This window comes from Saccostrea cucullata, unplaced genomic scaffold, assembly GCF_032062105.1.
Source record: "Saccostrea cucullata isolate Sc308-1 unplaced genomic scaffold, CSIRO_AGI_Scuc_v1 ctg806, whole genome shotgun sequence".
Lineage (NCBI taxonomy): Eukaryota > Metazoa > Mollusca > Bivalvia > Ostreida > Ostreidae > Saccostrea > Saccostrea cuccullata.
This window is the reverse complement of record NW_026919417.1, coordinates 79136-104293: the sequence shown is the minus strand read 5'-3', so window position 1 is coordinate 104293 and position 25158 is coordinate 79136. Positions and strand designations below refer to the sequence as shown.

The window sequence follows — 25158 nt, the reverse complement described above, 5'->3', positions numbered from 1 at the left end:
TTCTTTCGGTAAGTATTTATCGATCTACTACAGGGACCTATAGCATACATCTGGTAATTAATCACTGCTTATATTTATTAAAAATAATTAAAAATTCTCTTTAGGTATCGTTGATTCCGCTTTTTACTATGTTTATATATTAGACACGTGCGTCTGTTTCAAGAAAACTCTCACTTAAACTGCTGGAAGATATTAAAGTTATACAGTCCTTTTTCTGTTAAAACCGTCATTATACAGTGTTATAATCGGAAAGCACTTAACTAGTATACACCATGCCTAAAAGTATAAACTGTGTTGTTTGTAAAAAGCGCACAAATAAATCTAATCGAAGAACCTTCAAGGGAAAGATGAACGAAGTGAATTAGCGCGTATTGCGAGAGGAAAGGTCACGGGAGATGACCACGTCTGCACAAAATGCACCCTCCATATGAATAGGGGGAAGCTTCAGACTTCTAGGAGCAATGTTGACGTTAAAACATTTTACAACGGCACAAAGTCACACAAATATTGTGCTATTTGCAGATCCCGTGAAAAGTCAATGAAAACGGTTTCTAATACCCCATTCATACGACATGATTTGCATACCTCAGTTTATTTTACTCATATGTAAATTTACTCACATGTGCAATTTTGGTCGTATGAACTGATTTGCTCACATGTAAATTCTGCACAGTTGAGTAAATTTACACCTAGTCAGGACTAGGTGCAAATTAACTTTTGCATACATGTTGTCGTAAATTTTTAGTTCAAGTGTGTAAATTTTGTCGTATGAACACGCAGCAAATTTACTTACCGGTATGTATGTATTTGGTTGTTAATGTATTGTTGTCTATATAATATCAGTCTTTGAACATGGTGGCTAGAAATCAAAACATAAAAAAACTGGATTTTTTATGGTCAACTTTCCTGTACACCAATGACAGCTGAAAGTAACTTGAGTTTTATAAGGGTACTGCTTTGCAGTCTTTAAAGGATACACCGGGTTGTGCTAGCAAAGTTCTTTCCACAAATGGCTTTTTCAACTCTGAAAACAAGGATCCACACTATATCTCCAGTCTCCTCTGAGATAAATTTGAATTTGCAAAAACGTGCGCATCTTGCACCCTTCCTGGCAAACCTATGTTCAAGCCTCAAATTTATGAAAATATAATTGTGATCGCAAAAACATGACTGTGCACTGTATAATTAATAAGTATACCGTTACTACTAGTATTCAAGTTGTCTTCATGGGAATGCTCCGGGGCTGTTATAGGAATAGGCATTGCATCAATCACCCAGTACCATTTTAGATTGACTTTCTTCTACCTTTTTTTGTTTTAAACCAAGGCAAGCTACTGACATATAAATTCATGCTACAGGAATTTCAACAAACATGTTGAAATTAAGCATTTTTAAGTATTCTCGTTCCTTGGCACCCTGATCCCACTATTCATTCCTAGGGGATTCGTGTTTATTTCCTATTCACATATTTTGTTTTGTTTGATTCTTTTTTTTAAATCGATTGCCTATTTCATTGTCCTGGAAAAACATATAATATTCAAGCAGAAACTTTATAATGACCTCGCAAACTTGATATACTGTAGATTTAAAAACACCAAAAAGATTCCCAGTCGTACTTTACTCTGCTAAAGACGCCATACAGTAGATGGCAACAGTCGTCGTTTCTGAACTCTCAACGGCTCTTCTAAAGTCTTTAGAACTGAGGCCAAAGCATTGTCAAACTTTAAACTATGATTTCAATTAATTTTCCTTTTTCCATTTGAAATTTTTCCTAGAAGTTATTAAGTTAATTCGCTTTTTTCCATACCAAAAATAAATGGATCGGATTTCCCACTACTTTCTTTGAGGAACATTGAAGAGTTAGTCTTATACCCAAATAGTAAGGAAATGTCCTTTTTCTATAAGGTTCCACATTTCTGAATCTGTGGATCACCTTATTTTATATGAAAAAATAAGGATTTACTTACAGTACATAAATCTCGTCTGAACGCATAACAAATTAACTTTTACTAATGTGTGTATATATACTCATAAGTAAATTTGCACACATAAGCAAAGTTTCGTCGTATGAATGGGGTATAAGAAAGACACTCTGCGCACAGGTATTTCTTAAACATAATGTTATATTGCACAAAAAAGCACGTGTATGCCCCTCTCACTTGTCCAATGAACGCATGATGATTACAAATCAACATTATCCTGGCTTGCTATCAAAATTGAACCGCATACATATATTTGTTGGAACACTAAGATTTTTTGCAAAATTATATGTTATTGATAATCAATTCTACATGTAAAAAAACTTTAATGAAATTATTATCACTTTAGAATTAAAATACTCGTAATTATCCCTTGAGAAATAAGCTAGGTTACTGTAAAAACTTAATAAATACTTACCTAGTCCTAAAAATACCATCTTTTGTAAGACATTATGTTTACAGAAACCATGTCATTGTGTTTATATTTTATTTCAACGAATTTCAAAAATAAATATTTTATTGATATACTCGTTTAAAAGCTAAGCAGTGAAAACCAAACCTAAACCTGCCAAAATTATTACATATTGTCGGACCCAATCCCGAAAAAAAAGTGAGGGGGTTTTAAGATTGTTTAGTTATTTAATAAGATATCACTTAAAAAACGATATTAAGTATACGTCGAACACTCCACAATATATTCACTCTATTCGCACGCTTGATTGACGCTCCGCCTCCTTATTCAAATAATACAATGACCTACATAGCCGCAATGGCGAAGTTGAGATTTGGCACTGATGTATGCAATTTCATTTGTTTGATATTACGTATATATTGAGAGTCTCTCTATCAAAAAAGATTTTGAACTGTTTGTATTCATACCATAATTGTACATTTTAGCTAAAATATGTCAATGTTCTGATTTGAAAAGGCAAAAATCCGTGTTTAAAAAGGGGCCAGATCGCAATGTTATGAAGAGTCATTCTTTACATCAAAATTATTGATCTTCGTAATCTTCTTGGGCATGAAAAAATGCGTGTATATAAAACTCTTCCTTCTAGATGCACAGATTAAAGTCATTCCGCCCTAATGGTATTAACAAACTGAATGATTTCACCAGAATGAACGTGAATTAGACTTAACTAGATTATTCTTTCAATTTAGTGTAACTTTACAGTTAGTTTACGTTACCATCTTTCGAACAACCCACATAACTACGCCTTTATTAATTATTTTTTTCCAATAATTAGTCCTAAAACATTTCAAAATTTATAATAGATCATAATTCATATGTTAAAATATCCCTTCTATATTATATTTCTCTGATTATTCTTTGTCAAGTATAGTTACGCGTTTTGAGAGAATGAAACAGTGTACGATTTACTAAATGTCGTGATTAATTAGCGTAATTAATTCCTTCAATTATGTAAATCGCACTTCACCTGAGTTTACCCCGATAAACCAGACGTACTTTATAGCGGTTCGGATTTCTTTCTTTCTTTAATAATGTTTATATAAATTTCCAATTCAACTTGAGATGATGAAATTTTACAATAATTGTCGAAAACCAACTATATTTCTTTTCTCCGCTTTTTGTCAGTAAAAATTGTAATATCTATTGATTTCCATTTTTATGCATTGACTGATGTATTTATCCAATTTATTTAATTAATTGCTTTGATAAAAAAGAAATTAAATATTATATAAATATAAAATACAACCCGGAGAATTAAAATAAATAGTTATTTAATTATATTTTAATTAGCACAATAGATTAACACAGCACATTCACACGTTTTACTTGTATGTGAAGTGTTTGGATTTATGTCGACCTAAATCAACACGTTCGATCTTATATCCCAATCGACAGATCAATATGCTATTTTGATTGGTTGATGCGCTGATTGGTTAATCCTAATCCTGATTGACAGCTCTGTAAAGAAATACCGAACACGCGTTCGCTCTCTGGGACAGCTACTGAATTTGGGGTTCGCTCTCTGGGTCTGCTTCGGGTTCGCTCGGTGTCCGCTACGGGTTCGCTTTGGGTGCGCTCCGGGTTCGCTCGGGGTCAGCCCTAGCGGACCCCGAGCGAACCCGGAGCAGACCCAGAGAGCGAACCCGGGGTCCGCTCCGGGTTCGCTTTCTGTTAGGTTGTGTCCGGTCGGTACTGTAGTTTAATTGGCAATGTTTAATTTAATTGAATCAATTATAAAAGCTAAAATAATATTCACAGTTTTTTGTATAGAGGTACAGAAAAAAATATGCTTAATTCTTGGACTAGAACCTAATAAACATTTTGTTTTATTTTACTTTCAGAGTTTTATAGTTTTTGGGAGTCGGTGTGCAATTTCCGAAGAAACAAAGACGATTGTTAATTCCTGTCCTTCAAATAAAAGAGAGCTCGAAAAGTCGGAGGGAAAAATGAATTGCTGGAAATATAGAGAAAACAACACATGTAGCAAAGATATTCCCGACAATATGTTTTACCATTGCTTAATAAATGAATTTGGGAACAAAACCATCGAAGTTTGTGCACCAAGAATTAGAATCTTAGGTAAGTTTCACTTATTAATTTGTTTTTCTTAAAATAAAAGGCAAAAAAAGCTGTGCTGCAGGGTTCTCCATGAGCAGTTTTACTGAGTTGCTACCGACACAGTAAAATTTTCTCCGACACATGCAGCAACGATTCGAATGTTATGCCTGCGACACAGTAAAAATTTTGCCGACAAAGTAAATTATCTGTGATAATAAGATAATCCAAACATTAAAGTTATTTCTAACTGAAACTTTGATCAAACAATTCTACTGTAAATCAATTCTATAAGGTAAAAAACTTAATTACTAGGGCTTCACCCTTCACAATCAATTATCTCCTGGACCCTCGTCGGACTTTACGCATGAAGGATCAAAGCCAAAAAAAAAAATTGTTTTCACACTTCTATGTAACGGTTTTTTTTGGTAAATGCCTTAAAATAGATTGTTTAATTAAAAATCATTAAATATGACTTTTCAATAGAAGCAAAGCTCTAGAATTATGTTAGTACTGTTAGTCAAACATTACATCGTACCGGAGTCATTTAATTGATGTAAATCAATTGCCTAAAATTTTCAACATGTTCAAGGAACTCAAAAGAATTTCACTAATTCCGAAGTTTCTTTTTTTCTAATTCAGTAATTCTATAAGGAAAAACACTAACAAATAATCACAGCAAATATACTTTCAAAATGTTAAGTAGCTCGACTGTATCGACCAGAATTTCCTCTGCTTTTCAGCACATGTGTTTTTACTTTTATTAATATTTACGCCATACTATTTGGTTAACGATTCAACATTTTTTTTAAAGTATGTGCATGTATTCTTTTGTAATTATAATGAATAGTGATTAAGTTGCAACCTTGATTGCAAAAATATCGCACAATGTTTAATGCTTCGCGTAAACTCTGCAACACAGTAAAATTGTAAATCATGGAGAAGCTTGGTGCTGGGTATGTGGAACATTCTAACAAGTCTGTTTGAAGCACATGATTGATTGATTGTATATTGTTTAACGTCCCTCTCGAGAATTTTTCACTCATATGGAGACGTCACCATATGCCGGTGAAGGGCTTCAAATTTTGACCTTAACTCGGCACTCAGGGCCATTGAGCAGTGAGGGATCGTTATCGTGCCAACAATGAAGCACATGAATAAAAGTTTAATTTCTTATTTTCATTTAGAGTTTAAAAGTTTTCATTCTTGTAGGTTGTTTTAATTAAGGTATTCATTGTATAATGAACGGATAACAATTTTAAATCATTTTGAACTAGTAAACAAGATGTTTTTGTAAAACACAGATGCCCCGTGTGGAAACATAGCAATGGTAAAGGTTTATGGAATGCAGATCAAATATTTGGGTCCCAAAAGTACTTGGCCTGTTCAAAAGAAATACAAAATTGAAATATAACTTCCTAGAACCACATGTTCAAAGATTATGACTAAGGTTAACGTTTTTAAAGGTCGTTCAAATTCCGGTGTCAAGTTCAAAGGGTCAAGGTTGTAGGTTTCTAAGAATATGCATTGTCTCAAAGATTACATATGGGAAGTATGAATACTCTTCAAAAGTTATGACGAAGGTTAAAGTTTGTAAAAAGTGGGTTAAATTCCAAGGTCAAGGACAAAGAATCAAAGCTGTTTATAACCAATGAAAGGTCCTTTATCAAGAATTACATATTTGAAGGATGAAAATAAAACCCTAGCTCTTACCATTCAAAAGGTAAATCAAAAGTTAAAGCTTTCTTCGTAAATATCGAATCTCCAAGGTCAAGACCAAAAGGTCGAAATTGTTGATTTCAAATGAAAGGTCTTTCCACAAGAAATTGATATTTAGAATATTAAATGCCTAGTATTTAGCGTTTGAAAATTAAGTTCAAAGTAAAGGTTTTTTTAGAACTTGGTTCAGTTTTTGTGCAAAAATGTAAAAAAAATACACAAACTTCAAGGTCAAAGAGTCAAGGTTGTTGATAAGAAATAGAGGTCTTCTCACACGAATTAAATATATGAAGTATTAAAGCCGTAGTTCTAACCCTTCAAAATTATGATCAAGGTTGTATTTTAAAAGTAGGTCAAACTCCAAGGTCAAGGTCAAAGGGTAAAAGTTCTTGGTATCCAATAAAACGTCTTCTCATAAGAACTACATATGTGAAGATTAAACCTCTGCCTTTATTGTTCAAAAGTTATAGCAAGGGTTAAAGTTTTTTAATAAGTACGGAAATCTTCGAGGTCAATGTCAAGAGGTCAAAATTGTTGAAAAATTAAAAGGTTTTTTCACAAACTATATATATATCTGAAATACACAAGTCCTAGTATTTACTGTTCAAAAGAAATTTTAAGTAAATGTGGGTCAAACTCCAAGGTCAAGAGGTCTAATTTGGTGGAACCCAAACAAAGGTCTTGTCAAAGCCTTATATATAATATATTTTTGAATTGATCAATCCACACACTAGATATTCGCATTCAGAAATCTGAAATGTGTCCAAGATGGCGGAGGTCTCCGAAAAATCCGACATTAAGCAAGTCAGCTGATCGTTAATATGAATGAAACTTCTACCAAAAAGATCTATGAAATGTAAAGAATTTTTTTAGATTGCTACATCGCAATTACGTTGCATTGAGTATAGTTTTAAATGAGGTTTCCTCAAACGTCTATTGAAATTGCTTTTGTGTGCATCTCAAAGTAGAATACATATGTACAACATGACTATAACTGGAAATACGACGAATAAAATCTTTTGTTTTGCACCAGGGAAAACTTATCCTAAGCCATGGTTATAAGTAATAGCTTTTCAAGAAACTTGCCTAACTTAATATTCACTATGTTTCTGAAGTATTACTTGTTCTTTGTTTACTTTTCCACGCATGCTTGTGACATATTAAATGAATAGAAAAGACATAAAGAAGAAAAATATTTTTTTGAAAGATTGTTTATTAAAGGTTATATAACTAAACATAAATAGTATAGATTCCTTGACAGTCAGAGGGCGAGTGACTTTTTAAACATTCCCGTCTTTTCATGAACGTGTAACTCATCTCCACATGGCGACAATTGTGCAGAAGTATTTTACATTGGCATGTCTGCATGTGGAGTTGCATGGAATAAAAAGTTGAACACATATCGAAAAAGGAAAGAAAACAGTATCATCTGTTCTTCACTAATATATTATCTATCCTAAAAATTACTGTTAAAACTCAAGTAACAAATTCCGATGTGATCATCTTGAGCAAAGTTTGGTAAGCTGGCTCTCATTTTATAAATCCAAACTGAATAAAAAAAATTGTTATGTATGTTGGAATCAAAATAAGCATTATCGCGATATTCGAATGTTAAATTTGAAGCGGGTTCCCAAAGGTGTAATGGGTACCGCAATGGATTTTCACGCTGGCGACTCGGGTTCAATCCCCCGTGTGTCCGATTTTTAAAAGCACTTTTTCAGTTTGATATTAAGTTGGTCATTTTCCTGAATCGGAGGGAAGACCTCTCGTTGCTCGCAACGAGTTTCGTTTTTAGTTGTTGATTATTATTATGTGCTGACTGTTGTTTAAGAAATAAGGTATCATTTTTTTTTTAGTTTTATAAGGATGTAAAAGGGGTTAATCAAATCCTATAAAGCCCGAAGGGCTATATGGAAGATTTCATCATGTGCCAACCCGTTTTTTCATCTCCATAAAAACAAAAAAAATGATATTCGGGTTTTTGAGATTTGAACACGTGACCAACCCGTTTTATACCCAATAAAACTTTAAAAAATGATACCTAATTTCTTATATTTACTTTTTGTTACTGATTGATTAAAAAAAGAAAGGTACTGAAGTTTTAAATTCTTCAGAGATTTTTTTTTTTCTTAAGCTCAACAGTATAATTTGAATGTGTTGAAATCGTCTATCACTCATGACGTCACTATGAAATTACGTAGATCGCTTATGACTAAACATTCAATATATGGTCACATGACGAACGTGTTTTACAGAAATGTAAAAACACCTTGTTCAAATTTTTTTATATAAGGGAACATTTTTACTGATGTAAATATTACGGTATAAAAACGGCAATATTTTCTCCATGCCAAATGTTTCATAACCTCTTACATTGGTCTACCCTATTATGAGGTGTCCTTGTGCAACATGTACATCATATTTTTTTTCTTTAATTTTGATTGTTTCATGCTTTAGGTACATTTTGTATAATGTACAGATGGTTTTAGAGAATATTAGTTGAGTGAATGGGTTAGAATTAAAAAAAAACTATTGTAGAAGATTTACCGTATTTTGTTTGTTTTTCATCGTAAGTGTTAAATAATTGAAACTAGGTTTTTTTTTAATATAATATTCAAAGTACATCCCTGAAACGTCCTAATTCCCCATTTTTCCGTTCGTTCATCGTTCGTTCAGCGTGCGTTCACCGTTCACAAAACGTTCACCGTTCGCTCTTCGTTCCGCTTACTTTGCATTCGCCTTGCGTTCACCGTTCACTTATCGTTCAGTCTTCATTGTCATACGGAACTCCGACGTGAAAGGATTTATCTTTTTGATGGTAAGGATTTACACGTTTTTTAATTAAATAACTTTGATATCGTGTTTGAAGAATAATTATTTCATTGCAAATATTATCTATGATATATATATTTCTATTATAATAACTCAGGTGTTTTATTCATGAAATTTCCCTGGAAAATATTACATTAAGTACCTACATGTATGTATAACGATGCTAAAATATCAAATTTAAAAAAAAGGCGATGTACAAATGTTTCACGAACGGCAACAATTTGTTGTAATGTTAAAAACGACAAATCATTAATGGATGAATAATAATTAATCCAAGTCTTTTACAAGACAAGAACACAAAAAAAAAATTATTTCTAGCTACAGTTGCTAGTACAGTACAGTAGCTCAACGTATTTTGAACTACACGTAGGTCTGAGAATTATGAATAGTGATGCAAATATTCAGTTAATTAAATATCTTTAGAGCTAATTAAATTGAAACTGCGATGTTCAATTTTAGAAAAGACTAACTGTTGAAAATAGTCTATTATTAGAGAAGGAAAATTCCTTCTTTCACCGTACCTAAATATATGTTAGCCATTCAGTATACTTACCCCCCCCCCCCTCCCGGTGCCTTTTCTCCCGAAATTAAATTCTTAGTGAGTATTTTCAGTATATTTTAATTACTATATTTAATGTGTATTGTATTACAAGAAAATTAGTCTAAAAAGCAACATCAAACAGTCATTAAACAATAGTATTTTAGAATACTCTTGTGCCGACAGTAGTATTTTAAATTGGCAGGAAATATGTTTCAAATTCAATTTAAAACTTAAGCCTTCCAAGTATCCATTCCTACTTTTTCTTTTTTCCTGCAGAAATGCAAAAATCAGATCTAGAAATGATAGGAAAAAATATTAAAACTTCTGGGAAATACCGAGTGACTCTTTGCCTTCGGCATGTTCGGTGCAACGCGATTTCCACACCTCCACTGTGTCGCATGATTTTGATTGACAGCACGTGGAATTCTTATGAACCGTGTAAACTTGATGAAGGAAAATAAAAGCCGATGATTACTGTCAAGTGGATTTGTTAATCTAAAAAAAATTGTTTACCTTTACTGCATGGAATATTTAGAAAAATAATAAGAATTTTTATTTGATACAACAGATATCTGAGAATTGAGGGGTATATTTTTCTCCCTCTCTCTCATTCTCTCTCTCTCTCTCTCTTAGATTTCTGTGTTCAATAAAATCTATGACGGGACATTCCTTATTTAGTTTTGAAAATTTAACCTAGATCTATTACAAATAACTTGAATGCCTCTTTCTATCATCTTGACCGAGTTTAATCAAGGCCAGAAAATGTCTACAGATACATGTAGAAGTTACTTAGAATAATCATCATAAAAGAATACAAAAGGCACAAAAATATAGAATATTTTGCATTAGAATTTTAATCTCGCAATATCTCGTTAGTCGCAGGAATTCGTAAGTCAACTTTAATTAATTATATCTCTAAAACTATCGCATATTTGAGATCAAATCTTTTAATTATCTGTCAAAAAAATCCTTCAATATTTGCTTTTAGCACGTATATTATACTCTTTATCTTAGTTGTAATTTTAAAATACGAGTGTTTTTTATGCAATACGTCAACAGACAATTGTGAATTTAAATAAATCTGTTATTTTACTCAGAATCGCCTTGGCGCGGAAATACATGTATGGTTGTTTCAACCGCGTTCAATGTAATTAATTCATTCTATAGGTAGAAGTTTTAGCTTCTGGAGTCCACATTATTTTGTAAGTCAGAAGGATAAGTATTTACTATACAAAAATATTATTTTTTTATATTTAAACTTCACGCGTTCAGACACAAATACGCATGGTTTACGGCAATTAAATTGTGTTAAAAAATATCGATATAAATCATAGGTACATAAATGTTTTATTATTTATTTGTTTATGTATTTATTTGTCTAATTTATTTATCTATTTATTTAACTATTGTTTAATTTCATTAAAGCACCTGAAATTAGAATTATAGAATAATATCAATGCAAGGAAAAGATCGGGGGAATTCCGAATACTCAGTAAATCGTTCATCTTGCGTTCACTGTTCGTTCACCGTTTATTTTGCGCTCGCGTTTGCGCTCCGTTCGCGTTCTGCGTTCACCGCTCAAATATCATTCACCCAGTTACGTTCACCGTTCGCACACCGTTAACTCACTGTTCGCTATTTGTCGTTCACCATTCAGCTGGAAAAGTAGAACGTTTCAGGACTGTACAATGCTATAGATGACGACGTCTGTGGCGTAATCGGTAGGTCATCGGACAGACTATCTCGGGGTCATGAGTTTGCTCCCCTGTATAGACTTTGTCGAATTTTCTTCAGAAATGGAAGCCGTGCACTTTTCAGCCTAGTATGCTTACGATACATAAATCCTTCGAACACTCTGTGAGAATAGTTGGGTATTGATTAAATAGAGTCAAACTGACAAGAAGCATATTTAAGTTCGATGTATGTGTCTTAATTATTTTCTCAAATGAGAAAGTGCATATGTTTTGTGCAGTTATTTTATAAATTTTTAGAAGATTAAGAACATTTTTCTAAATACTATACATCGTTTATTCAAAATTGAATAGGATGGGCCCTTGCCCCGACGATGCTTCATTACCTTGAATAGAAAAAGAACATAGGATGACGTCATTATATGCACTAGCTTTAACATGTTGTGTTTACTTAGTTTGTATAAGGAAATAAATTAAAACTTTCTCTGTAAAAAAAATACACATTTTTTTGTTTAAAATCTCTATTAACTCATTTGCATACAAACGCCTAATCCTATCCTTAAATCACTTTGAATGCGTAGGCCCGAGAATTGACATGCATACATGGTACTTCATTCTTTACATGGTACTTCATTCTTTACATGGTACTTCATTCTTTACTTGGTACTTCATTCTTTACTTGGAGTTATGTACAATCAGTTGTTAGTATCAAAAAATGCATATATCCAATATTCAAAGAAATACTTAAGAATTGCTTACTTTGTGGGCTCAATGTGGTCGAAGAAGAAACTTCCTAATGTAGAATACTAGTATATTTTATATATTTCAGAGATGATTACGTTGGCCTCTTCAAACAACGAATCATCTAGAATCTAATTCCCACAAAAATAAATGATTACACAGTTTCACAGATAGAACATTTAGAAATCTAATACTTGTTTTTGATTGTTTTGAACTTATTTTATTGTATAATTTATACAAAGGGAATGATTACAAGTTCTTACAACATAAAAAAACCTTAAATACTTATATATTGATCTTATTTCCTTTTTATAGGATTTTGTGCCGAGTTTAATGAAGAGGCTGGAGTGATCCAAGAAAATCTTTTTCTGGGATGTACCACATTTAAAAGCAACCCGTGTAAGAAAAACTACTATTCCAATGAAGCCTTCATGTGTATGTACAAACAGCAATATTTTTATATATTTAATATAATATCGTATTTGAGCCTTTCTCAGATTTCTGTATTATTTATGTTCTAATCGTATTAAGTGCATATTACTAAAATTACTTAAAATGTTTAATTACTAACTGAATTTTTGACAGAAAAATGTAAAAGTCTATATGTAAAAAAAAAATCACATAATTTAATTGTTTAGTAAAGTTCAATTTTTTTCACATTTCCATGTTGCACGTTACATTATTATTATTTTTATTTGCAGACGAAGACTGTTATAACTATACAAAGAATGCAAAAATCTTTGAGACAGGAAAACAAATTTTAAGTGTGTCACTGTCACCCTACACCATTCCGGGAACCGCAAAAACTTTGTTTGACAAGCGTGTGTCGAATCTATATGTAGTGTGAGTATCAAGATTCTTGTATATAAGGTAGAGTTGGCTAGGGTGAATACTTTTTAAGTGACATTGGAACAGTTTTTTTTCATTGAGGAAAAGACGTCAACACCTTTCAGCTTATATGCTGCATTTTATTTTTCTCTTATGAAAACTTTTGCAGCAGTTGTTTTCATTTCTTAGCAGCATATTTTAACCACCCTTCTTGTATTTTGCAGACATCTTGGTGATATCTTGAATAAGATCAAATCTCACAATATTGTTTTCCATATTTGTTAAAATTAATAACATGTATAAATACAATCCCATGAATCATTTACACTTTACACCCTACATGCACAATGTATAGGGGGAAATTCGCTTTTCTAAATAGACGGACAGGACCTTATCGAAATTTATGACAATGAGGTAAAAGACACGACCTTGACAAACTTTATTTCATCGAAATGCATCTTTTCCCTAACTAGCATTTTTATTGAATATTAGAAAAATAAATAAACCTTGTTAAACATGTCATGGTAAAAATTGATCTAAACAATATATCCAATCATAGACTTTCTTTACAACCAAAGATTTCCATCAGTTAGGGTAGTGCCAGGTATTGACTTTAATGTTTTTTTCCATTATGAAAATTAGATTATCGGATTAAATTAAATTAAATAGTTATGGAGTAGCTAAGCGAGATTATCCTCGCTCTAAATCTAATTTCCAGTTATCCATACCGTAATTCTTTTTGTTTCTACAGCTTTATCTTTTTTTTAACTTTTGTATACATGTGCGTATACATGCAATTGTGGAGCGGAATGTTGAGAAAAAAATCACTTGGTGAGACAAGCACGAAGTTTGGCATGAAGGTCACTTGCCCATTCAAGTTTCAGTCATTCTCACATGAGCCACGTGACTGTCAAAATAGTGTTAACGTTATATCTTATATTGTATAAAATAATCATACTTCTTTTTAAACACTTTAACAATCTTTGAAATATTTAATGCAAAGTTGGAGTATGGAAGAACTGAAATACATGTTATTGGATTTTATAATACCCATAAGATCAAATCTTCAGAGCAGCTACTGCTTTATAGAGAGGAGCAAGATATTTCTTACTTTAGGCATTTGACGTGTCATTGGCTCCAAATTTGTCCAGTGTGGCACCTACAGGATTGCTCATGAAAATTTCTTAAGATTTGTCTTAAGACGCGTCATAAAATATTTCTTAAGACATATCTTAGAAAGATCTTGAGATAGGTCTTAGGGTATGAAACAAATGCATCTTAGGAATAGCTTGTGGGTATTTTCTATTTTTTTGTAAAATAAGCACTACACGACGTTCCTATTTTAACTTTCCATTATATACATGTGAGAAGGGTGGGGGTTCTGGTGTCCTTTGGGTAAGTTCCCCCTGATTTTTTAAAAGCATGTTGTTAATAACCTCCATCACGCCCCGGTCGCACACATGTACACACACGGAAAACGTAGAACCCTGGCAATAAGTGAAAAAAGCCAAAAACGAGAAAATGTTTGGTAAGATTATAAAAAAGAATGTCAGATTTAGAAACTTTAACCGTTTTTTATAATCCTTATTTATAAAAAAAAGTTCTGAGTAAGTATATTCTTTATTTTCAATGGATGTTACATTCCAATTTTTTAGACCAGCGAGCTAAAAAAAAATGCAGCTAATGTAAACAGTTTACTGCACTTTTTAAGCTCACATGGTTTTTCGAACAAAATGATGTCACATTCTCCTTACAATATTAATAAAACTTAACAGAATCGAATATGAATACGAGATATTACACTAATATGCATCAAATATCTCATGGCAAAGGTACATGGTCCTAAAAATAACAAATTCAAGTTTTCAAAGTCGATGTTTTAAAAGGGACTTTATTAAAATATCAGATGATGTTACATCTGTATAATTCCACCATATGTTTAACAAATTTAATTGATTGACCTTTCCTTGATACTGTACTTTGCACTTTTGCGATGCTCATTTGATTTTGTCGAAATGTGGCGCCGAAAAATGACAATTCTGTCTAAGGAAAGTTTGCCAAAAGATAAGACAATAAAGCAATGTTTATCTCTTAAAGTAGTAAATTGTTACTATAAAATAGGAAATTATTTTACATTTACGCTCTGAACGTCTAAATTTTGAGATGCAGCTTATCTTTCATGAAGCTAGATTTCACAAAGTAACTCTGAGACAATGTCAGCTTTTTATCATGGAAAACAGTGAAACAGATGAAAGCTACTGTTGTAATATTGTGCTTTAAAGTCATGTTAATGTAGTATAACGGGTGGGGGGGGGGTTAGTCCTCTCTCTACTCTAATACTGCTACTGGGACCGCTTTCTCTCACTATCTAGGGGTTGTCTTATCTTTCGTGGAAAGACTTGCGTTACACAGCTCAACCTCAGCTCAAGGGGGGGGGGGGGGGGGCAAGCATGGCACAGTGGTTCAAAATTCAATAGACTTAAATCTTATTTTACAACACCTAATTATATCCCTTTAATCAATGAACTCAGATAATACACCACTGCCCAAAACCTAAACCTTCTTTTATTAACCCATGCTGACTAAGTTACACTAACTTTATAAATACACGAAATCTCTCAGTTTTTTTTTCTCCATTTGTCAAGCTCGTTTCAACATAGACCCAAGGAAGTCACTAAAATTCTCCAATACTTATTTATCTTAATACTCAGTTCTGAATCTCTTATATCCCACAATTTCCATCTTATTGGAAAATCACACTTTGATAAAACCTTGTAAATCTCTGTACTTGAAATGAGACAAAATACAGTTTTACATTTTATTATAAGAATTATCTCGTAAATAAACAATCAACAAATTCTAACCTCTGTCTCAGTCTGTCTATGTCACCTATTAGTCCTAACTTATCAGTCTAAAACCGACTTCAATGCAACTCACAAAACTACTAACTCTCAAAACTTCCTCCCAGTCCTCCTGGATGAAAGCAAGTAAGGGAAGATAACGACGAAAAGTATTTCGAGCGCGATTGAAATTAAGCAACATACATGTAACTGGATATAAGGTTTGAATGATTTTAAAATAAAAATAAATAAGGAATGTGTTTTATATTGCAGTATATTTATAGCAATTATGAACTGTCAGCACTTTATTCTATACAAATCATGAAATACCAACTACGCCTCCGATCCCGATGAAAAAAAAAATCACAACAGAAAAACACGTCAGTAGGTTAAAAAAATATTTCAAAATATTAACACATTAATAAAGGTGTAATTTTCACGTGACCGTTGTAAACATTTCCCTTAATTTTTAGTCAGCGGGCAACTTTGAGCAAGCAGAAGAACGTGTGAAAAAAAAATCTTGTGTCGTACAAGTAAGACGTGTATTTAAAAAAAAGAATTATTTACATTTAATCAAATTATATATACGGTAAAACTATTATAGAATAATTTCACCAAATATCTGTAGAAAAATATTTTTACTGATAAAGGCAATGTCACACACCAGATAAAGGCCTGTCATGCGAAACACGAACACCCAAGTGGTGCGTATTTGCAAATGCACGGACACAATCTAAAAGGCCAATCCCGCTGATATTGGAGTTGTCGTTCGTTTCCTCCCCCTAGCGGTCAGTCGAAATGCTACCACCAGTTTACAACAAGACAATAAACCGCTTATAATTAACTGAAAACAAGTTAAACTTTAGGAAAACATGATTCAATCCATAAATCTATGGTTCATATACTACAGAAGACCAATTAAAGTCCCTGAAACTCTAAGTAATCTAAAATAATACCACAACTTTACTACGGTTATGATCAGCTGATGTCTACGTAACTCAAAACATATGCATGTGCACAAACTATTTCAACTCATAAAAATCACTTAAACTTGTCAATAATCACCAATCAATTACATGCAAAGCATAAATTAATACATATTCCTGCAATGCCAAGTAACTTTAACACACATACAAATTCATCTCAACTCTCCTACAATGTCAACAATAATCAGGTCCAATAACTCTGTATCAATCAATAACTCTGTATATATCAATATGTCAAATCACTGGACCGTTACAATATAGTATATACAGAAGTTACATCAACTGCACTACTTCCATGTCTAGTTAAGGCAAAAAACTTCTCGAAAAAGACAATATACAAGGACGGCTACATTTCATGAAAAACCATAAAAAACATTTTGAAACTATCACAATCTATCAGGCAAGGACTTATCAAGAACTTATCAAAATCGTTAATTTGTGTAAATTATTTCTCAAGTAAATGATAAATAAGAATTAAATAATACATCTTTTTCAGATATATTGTGATGCCTTGTTACACAATTTGCATTCTAACAATGTGACGTTAATTTGTGCGAAAACCATGAGGGTTCAAAAGAGAGCGGATCTTCATAAATGACAAGTACACTTTTTTCGTTGCTATTTGTATTGCTGGATAAGAAAATTAGGAAAGAAATAAGGCAAAACATCATTTCTTGACGTTGTTGGTCCCAAGTTGATGGACAAATTCCCTTCTCTCTCTCTCTCTTTCTCTCTTTCCCTGGGAAGAAAAGAGGAAGTCAAACTTATGAATTTTCTTTAAATTTTTCCTATGGTGATTCTTGGTGACCTTTGTAATTAACACCAGCTACTACCAAAATGAAACAGGTTGGTACAATATAGAAGTATTAAATTCTAAACTTGAGTTTACGTATTTCAAAGGTACCATCTTGTGATTGCATCCTCCTACCCTCCTCCCAATTAAAAGAACAATTACTAATATATTTTTTTTTATCTATTTCTGAAAGGCTTAAATAAATCTTCTTCAAAATTATAACCTTTATATACATGAATGACCGTAGGAAACGGGGGACCAGGGGGAAGGGGGTAGTGCCTCTAAAAATTTTGACAATATAAAGAATGCAATAGGAAACATAGCTACTACATGTTTGTGCCCCTAAATGAAACGTTGATAGTTCCCCCAACTGAAAAGGTATGGCTTTGCCCTCCACCCCTCCATTCGAAATTGATTCCTACGGGCCTGACATAAATTTAAATTAATGTGTGCATTTTATTTGCTACTCTCTCTACTTACATTTGTACGGGCAGATTCATACATTTACAGGGTAAAATGTTTTTAAATAGATTGAGTTCATAAAAGAAATTAATAATTTTCAAAAATATTTGATTTATTAACGGTAGCAAATACTTCTTAGTTGATTACCCGAAACCAGCGATTCTTCAAATACCCTTATATGTGTTTTAAGATAAGCCCGCTGTCGTCTTAAAGTTAGGACAGCTTTGTTACAACGCACTTTGAAATATTACGCACTTTGAAAAAAAATTCAAAGTGCGTTAAATTTGGGACCAAGCTAACGCACTTTGAAAAAAATATTTTTTTTTCAAAGTGCGTTAATATCGACCATATTAACGCACTTTGAAAAAAAATGTAAAGATTGATCAATATTCCTACAAATAATCGGTGTGATAAATAACAGATCCTGGTTGGATAACTTTTTTATGATAAAGTCACTTCACGACCTGAGATATTGACGTTTTAAATATTTGAGGTTTTGATAAAATAATAGGGAAAAGTTTCTTGAAGAAATGACAATTGTTTAAGAAAATTAATTCGTTTTTTTTTTTAAATCTAGTCTTTGATAAGTAGATGTAAAGGTGTGAGGGGAGCACTAAAAGTTGACAGCTTTAAGCAACTTAGCATTTATCATAATAAAAAGGGCGCAATTTGATTGTTCAAAACTATGAAAATTCTTTCTCTCTCATACGTTTTAATGTGCTTAAAAGTTTCTAGTTTTCATCTGTTTAAATTTAATCATTTAATTTTGAAAGTTTTCAACGTCATACCAGTTAGGTAAATACATAATTATATGAATGTTTTGAGTATAGCATAGACATCGAGACTGGGCGAAGGGCCAGGGGAGGAGGGGGGGGGGCTAAGCCCCCCAATTATTTTGGAAAGATATATATACATCGTATACGCATTGAAAATGCAGCTTACCCTTTTTGGGTTTATTGCTCCCCTCCCTCGTTTGTTACTGATACCTATGTATTGGAAAGATAAAAATTTGGACAGAGGGATCTTATACCCATCTTCTCCTCTTTTTGACGGGAGTAAATCAATTCTTTTTTGAGGTTAGGGTTAGGGTTAGTTTTTTTGAAAGATAAATAACAAATAAAATCTTTCTATTACTAAAAATGATTTACTTTTTTTTTGAAAGTGCGTTAAGTGTGTCCATGGTAAAAGATTTTGATGTAGACTCTTAACGCACTTTGAAAAATTTTTCAAAATGCGTTGAGTTGATCCCAAATTTAACGCACTTTGGAAAAAAATATTTTCAAAGTGCGTTATTTTTTCAAAGTGCATTGGCACATAGCTTCGATTGTCTTATTTTGGACTAAGGTATGTCTGAAGTTCGTCTTCAGATATGTCATAGTCCTAACAAAAGCTTCATAAGTATATCCGCTGGTATCCGTCATGCTTTTCTATTATTATTTAAAAGGTGAAGGTAAAGTAAGTGACTCATATTATCTGTTTCAATACTCGCATCAAACAAGTTTTGTTATCAGATAATTCATTAAGGGGACCCTGTTAAGGGTAAAGATGTCCCGAAAGACGATTTTCATGTTAATCTTTAATATTTCCAATTCTGTCGTTCTCTGATGTTACTTTACTAAGTATTTGTCTTTTTTGCTCAATTAATCTTGAATGCTTACACCAATACCCTCTTTCGTTTTGTTTGTGATACTACCCAAATCTGAATATTCAATGACCTCTTTTATATACTGTAGACTTACTTGTTTTCCACAGGGTCATAATTCTGCGGAATCTCAATTTCTGTTTAATCCGCTGGTAGAAAATTACGCGGATTTCTTAAACTGTCTCTATAATCTTTACATTTATATAAGTACGCTTTAACAAATTTTTCGGAAAGTTTGTGACCGCGTACATAGCGTAAAATAATTCCACACGGAAAAAAGTACTTCTACAGTAATCTTCTTTGAATGTTACATTTTCTCTTTTTATGCCCCCGTAATCGAAGATTCGGGGGTATATAGTTTTTATCGTGTCCGTCCGTCCGTCTAGCTGTCTGTCTGTCTTTTTGTCTGTTTGTCCACAGAAAACCTTAATCCATAGCCTTTGATGTAGTGGAGGTATGACTTTAATATTTCACATGTGTACTCTGTATGACAAGCTCTTTCTTTGGGTACCACCAAATTTGATCTTTTGACCTTGACCTTGGAGCATGACCCGGTTTTACACAAAAATTCCTAAACTTTAGCCATAACTCTTAAAGGGTAGACACTAAGACTTGTCCCAAAACATATGTTACCATTTTAATCATCTATAACTATATTAAACCACAAGCATTCACAAAGATATTTAGTCAGCATCTTGTGTACTAGCATACATTTTATCTGACAATTTTTCATGAAATTCTTTTAAAAATTCTGGTGATTATGATGTCCAAATGACGTCATAATATTTTTAATATGAAACCTTCTTGTGAACAGCTGATAGAAATTATCAAACTTTAATATGGGTTTAAATCCACTCCTTAAGTCATTAGAACCATGAGAAAACAACTTAAGTCATTAGAACCATGAGAAAACAACATCCTGTAATGAAAGTGCCCAACAGAATGCTAATTTACAGTTTTGTGAGGAAGTTTGGAGTAAAAGGCACCATAAATGACACTTGACTTAGTTCTGGTATTAGAAGATCACTGTGGTAAAGACCGTTCATTGGTTACCAACAACTATGATCTTTACCTTGGAGATTTTCTTACTTTTACTTTAACCTTGGCCACGACTTTTGAACGTCGAGGGTTAGGGCTTTCACACTTCACATACATGCATTCATACCATACCAAGAGCTGTGACCCATTGAACTTGACCTTAGAGTTTGACTGCCTTTTTTTAAAACAAACTTTAACAATAATTTTCAAAGGGTTAGGGATATGGCTTTCATACTTCACATATTTAATCCTTGTGACATGACCTTTCATTTGATACCAGGAACTTTGGCACTCTGACCAAGGTCAGATATCATTTCAAGACGAGACTGAAAAACGATGAAAATAACAAGATAATACAAAAAAAAATTCCTTTTTATAATTACTATATATAGAAATTTTATGTGTATTTTATTCAGGAAGTCATGCATAGGGTTCATGTATTGCAGTCCTCTTTTAAAGGACGGTAATGTGTTCAGTAATTAAATAACTATTGATATTCATAGTGGGTTAACACACTGCCCAGTGGAATAAGAAAGGACAAATTTAATAATACTACTGCGTCAAATTATTCAAGTATTTGTTTTTCCCAATTAAAAAAAAGTACAATTTAATGAAATGATGTGTACTTTATTACATTCTTAAAAGGTATTGAGAGTAATTAATACACTATAATATTAAATAGAATAGACAGGGTGTCGGATTGCACAGTGTTAAAAACATGGAAAATAGTGAAATGGGAAAGAAATTTAACGTCGGAATTCACAGTGTGTCGGATTATTTAGGTGTCGGATTAGACAGTTTTCACTGTATTTGAAAGTATTTTATTTTATTTTAAGTATTTGTATTTTGCAAGGTCAAGGGGTACTGTCTGCATGCGAAAGAAGAGATTTTTTGAGTGACAATAATTCTCTTTATTGGTACTATTTACATGTATAACGTACTTGACCATTACCGCAGGACGTTGTGTGCCACTTTTACCCGAGTTGACATATAAATTGCAAAATACATTGTGTCTTTTATGTCTTTATTATTAAAAGTTACCAGTCGTTACGTTATAATTTTCCTCTTACATTATTGGCTTTTGCATTGTCTACCTTGTCATTTAACTGTTGGTTAAAATTATTCCAGAAAGGTGTTAAAACAGCAGTGGGTAAAAAAAAGTATTTCGCTAATCATGATAATGAATTCTTTTTTTTAAACCTACGCTAACCATATCGAAATCATTAATTATATATATTATAACAGTTCTTATTCTTTCAGGAGCTTGGTTGAAACCATTGTTGGTGACGTTGTGATCATGATTACCATTGTAACTGCCGTGTCTTTCATGTATTGTAAATTGTAAGTACATGACTATATAAACTAAACTACTAACATTCATATTCATACCAATCAATAAGTGTATGACATATATATATAAACTGTATGAAATTACATAATTATATTACATTTTTAGTGGTACAATACATTTTTGCATTGACAGTAAATTGCTTTCCGTCAAAGCTATACGTTCATCACTCCATGATATATTGACAAGTCCCACAACGTGCATTGTGGCAACGCACTTTGAAAAAATTACGCACTTTGAAAAAAAATTTCATAGTGCGTTAAAATTGGGACAAAATCAACGCACTTTGAAAAGAAAAATTCAAAGTGCGTTAAATTTTAGACACACTCAACGCACTTTAAAAAATTGTTTTTAAAGTGCGTTACAGTCCCTGAAACGTTCTACTTTCCCACCTGAACGGTGATCGAACGGTGAACGAACACAGAGCGAACAGTGAGTAAACGATGTGCAAACGCTGAACGCAACTTGGTGAACGATGTGTAAACGGTGAACACATAAGGCGAACGGAGCGCGAACGCGAGTGCAAAGTGAACGGTGAACGAACGGTGAACGCAAGATGAACGATTTATTCGGAATGCCTCAGATCTTTTCCTTGCATTAAAATTATTCTGTATTTCTTATTTCAGTTGCTTTAATATAAATACCCAGTAGATGAAATAATAAATAAATAAATAATAAAAACATTTTTTTCTGTTTAATATGCACCTTTGATTTTAATCGATAGTTTTATAACACGATTTTAATTGCCGTAAAAGATGTGTATTTGTTACCGAACGTGTGTAGTTTATATATTAAATTAATTTACATGTATTTATATGTATAGTAAATATCTTTTCACTAAAAAATAATATGGACATTAGAAGATAAAACTACTACTTGTAGAATGAATTAATTACATTGTATGTGGTTGAATCAACCATACATGTATTTCCGTGCTAAGGTGACTATGAGTAAAATAACGGATTTTTTTTTTCGAATTCACAATTGTCTGCTGACGTATTTCATAAAACCTCTCGAATTTTTAAAATTCTAATACAAAATATTTTTATTTATGTGTCTTTTGTATTCTTTTATGATGATTATTTTAGCTTACTTCTACATGTACATGTATATGTAGACATTTCCCGGCCGTGATGATACTCGGCAAGATGATGGAAATAAAGAGGCATTCAAACGTTTGATATAGATTAAATTTTCAAAACTAAATAAGTAATGTGCTGTCACAGTTTTTATTAAACAGAGAAATGTACGAGAGAGAGAGAGAGAGAGAGAGAGAGAGAGAGAGAGAGAGAGAGAGAGAGAGAGAAAGAGAGAGAGAGAGAGATCTGTTGTATTAAATAAAATTCTTATTATTTTTCCTAAATATTCCAAGCAGTAAAGGTAATCAATTTTTTTTTAGATCAGTAAATCCATTTGACAGTAATTATTGGCTTTTATTTTCCGTCATCAAGTTTACACGATTCACAGGAAGACCACGTGTTTGTCCTGCCAATCAATATCATGCGACACAGCGGAGGTGTGGAAATCGCGTTTCACCGAACATGCCGAAGGTAGTCACTTAATGTTTCCAAGAAGATTTGATATTTTTCCCTATCATTTCTAGATCTGATTTTTGCATTCCTGCAGAAAAATAATAAATAATGGAAATATATACCTGGAAGGATTAAGTTTTAAATTGAGTTTGAAACATATTCCCTGCTAATTTAAAACACTACTGTCGGCACAAGTGTATTCTAAAGTACTATTGTTAAATGACTCTTTGGTGTTGGTTTTAAGACTGATTTTCTTGAGGTACAATACACATTAAGTAGGTTAAATACTGAAAATACTCACAAAGAATATTTAATTTTTCGGGAGAAAAGGCACCGGGGGGGGGGGGCTTATACTGCACGGCAAACATTTATTTAGTACGGTGAAGAAAGGCATTTCCTTCTCTAATAATAAATTATTTTTAACAGTTGGTCTTTTTCTAAAATTTAAAGTCACGCTATCAATTTAATTAGCTCTAAAGATATTTAATGAAGTGAATATTTGCAGAATTGTTCATAAATCTCAGACCTACGTGTAGTATAAAATACGTGTTACTGTAGAAATATTTTTTTTGTGTATTCTTGTCTTGTAAAAGTTTTGGATTAATTACTATACATTCCTTAATGATTTGTCGTCATTAACATTGCAACAAATTGTTGCCGTGCGCGGAGCATTTGTACACTGCCCTTTTTTTAGATTTAATATTTTAGCATCGTTCTATACTCATGTAGGTACTAAATGTATCATTTTCCAAGGAAATTACATGAATAACGTTACAGCTGAATAATGATAACAGAAATATTAATATCATATATCTTTTTTTTGCAATGAAATAATTATTCTTCAAACACGATATCTAAGTTATTTAATAAATAAACATGTAAATCTTTACCATCAAAAAGATAAGTCCTTTCACTTCGGAGTTCTGAATGACAATGAAGACTGAACGATAAGTGAACGGTGAATGCAAGGTGAACGCAAAGTAAACGGAACGTAGAGCGAAAGGTGAAGGGTGAACGCGAGTGCACGGTGAACGGTGAACGCATTACTGTGAACGGAGAGCGAACGGTGAACGCACGCTGAACGAACGGAAAATGGGAAAGTAGAACGTTTCAGAAACTTTAAGAGTGTACATAAGCATTTTTTACCATGGGGACATTAAACGCACTTTGAAAAAAATGAATACTAAAAAAAAAAAATTCTAGACTTATAGATTTTAGTAATTGAGAGAATCAATTTGTAATAATTATATCTTTCGAAAAACTGTTTAATTTACATGAACTCGTTTAACCTTTTTGAGAACAAGGACAAAACGAGTAGAAGATCTTTCAGCGCAACTCTCTTTTTTTCTTACATTGTACAAAGCCGTCGGTAGCAAATTGAGTGTAGACCCACCAATCCACCCCCAAAGGTACCGTAAGCCCAAAATTTTGATGCTTACATTATGTATATTTTTGCAAAACATTCGTGTGACTACCCCCGCCCCATCAAGTACTGATGCCTTTGCTACATCCAAATATATGTATTTGCATGACTGGTATAACGTTGAAAACTTTCAATAAATTTGGGGTTACATAAAATGCATGCAAACTAAAAAACGTTGAAAATTTTCAATAAATATAAGTTTACATAAAATACATGCAAACTGAAAAACATTAAGT

General features: G+C 32.5%; 1 protein-coding gene across 1 annotated transcript in view; it reads left to right on the top strand.

The window, feature by feature from the left end:
• LOC134231092 (uncharacterized) overlaps positions 1 to 25158 on the top strand; it is a 42515-nt gene that overhangs the window by 12436 nt on the left and 4921 nt on the right. Inside the window, exons 3-6 of the mRNA XM_062713019.1 lie at positions 4293 to 4530; positions 12346 to 12465; positions 12732 to 12873; positions 21880 to 21960. Coding sequence (XP_062569003.1) covers positions 4293 to 4530; positions 12346 to 12465; positions 12732 to 12873; positions 21880 to 21960 — 581 coding nt within the window. The remainder of the gene's footprint in view (positions 1 to 4292; positions 4531 to 12345; positions 12466 to 12731; positions 12874 to 21879; positions 21961 to 25158) is intronic.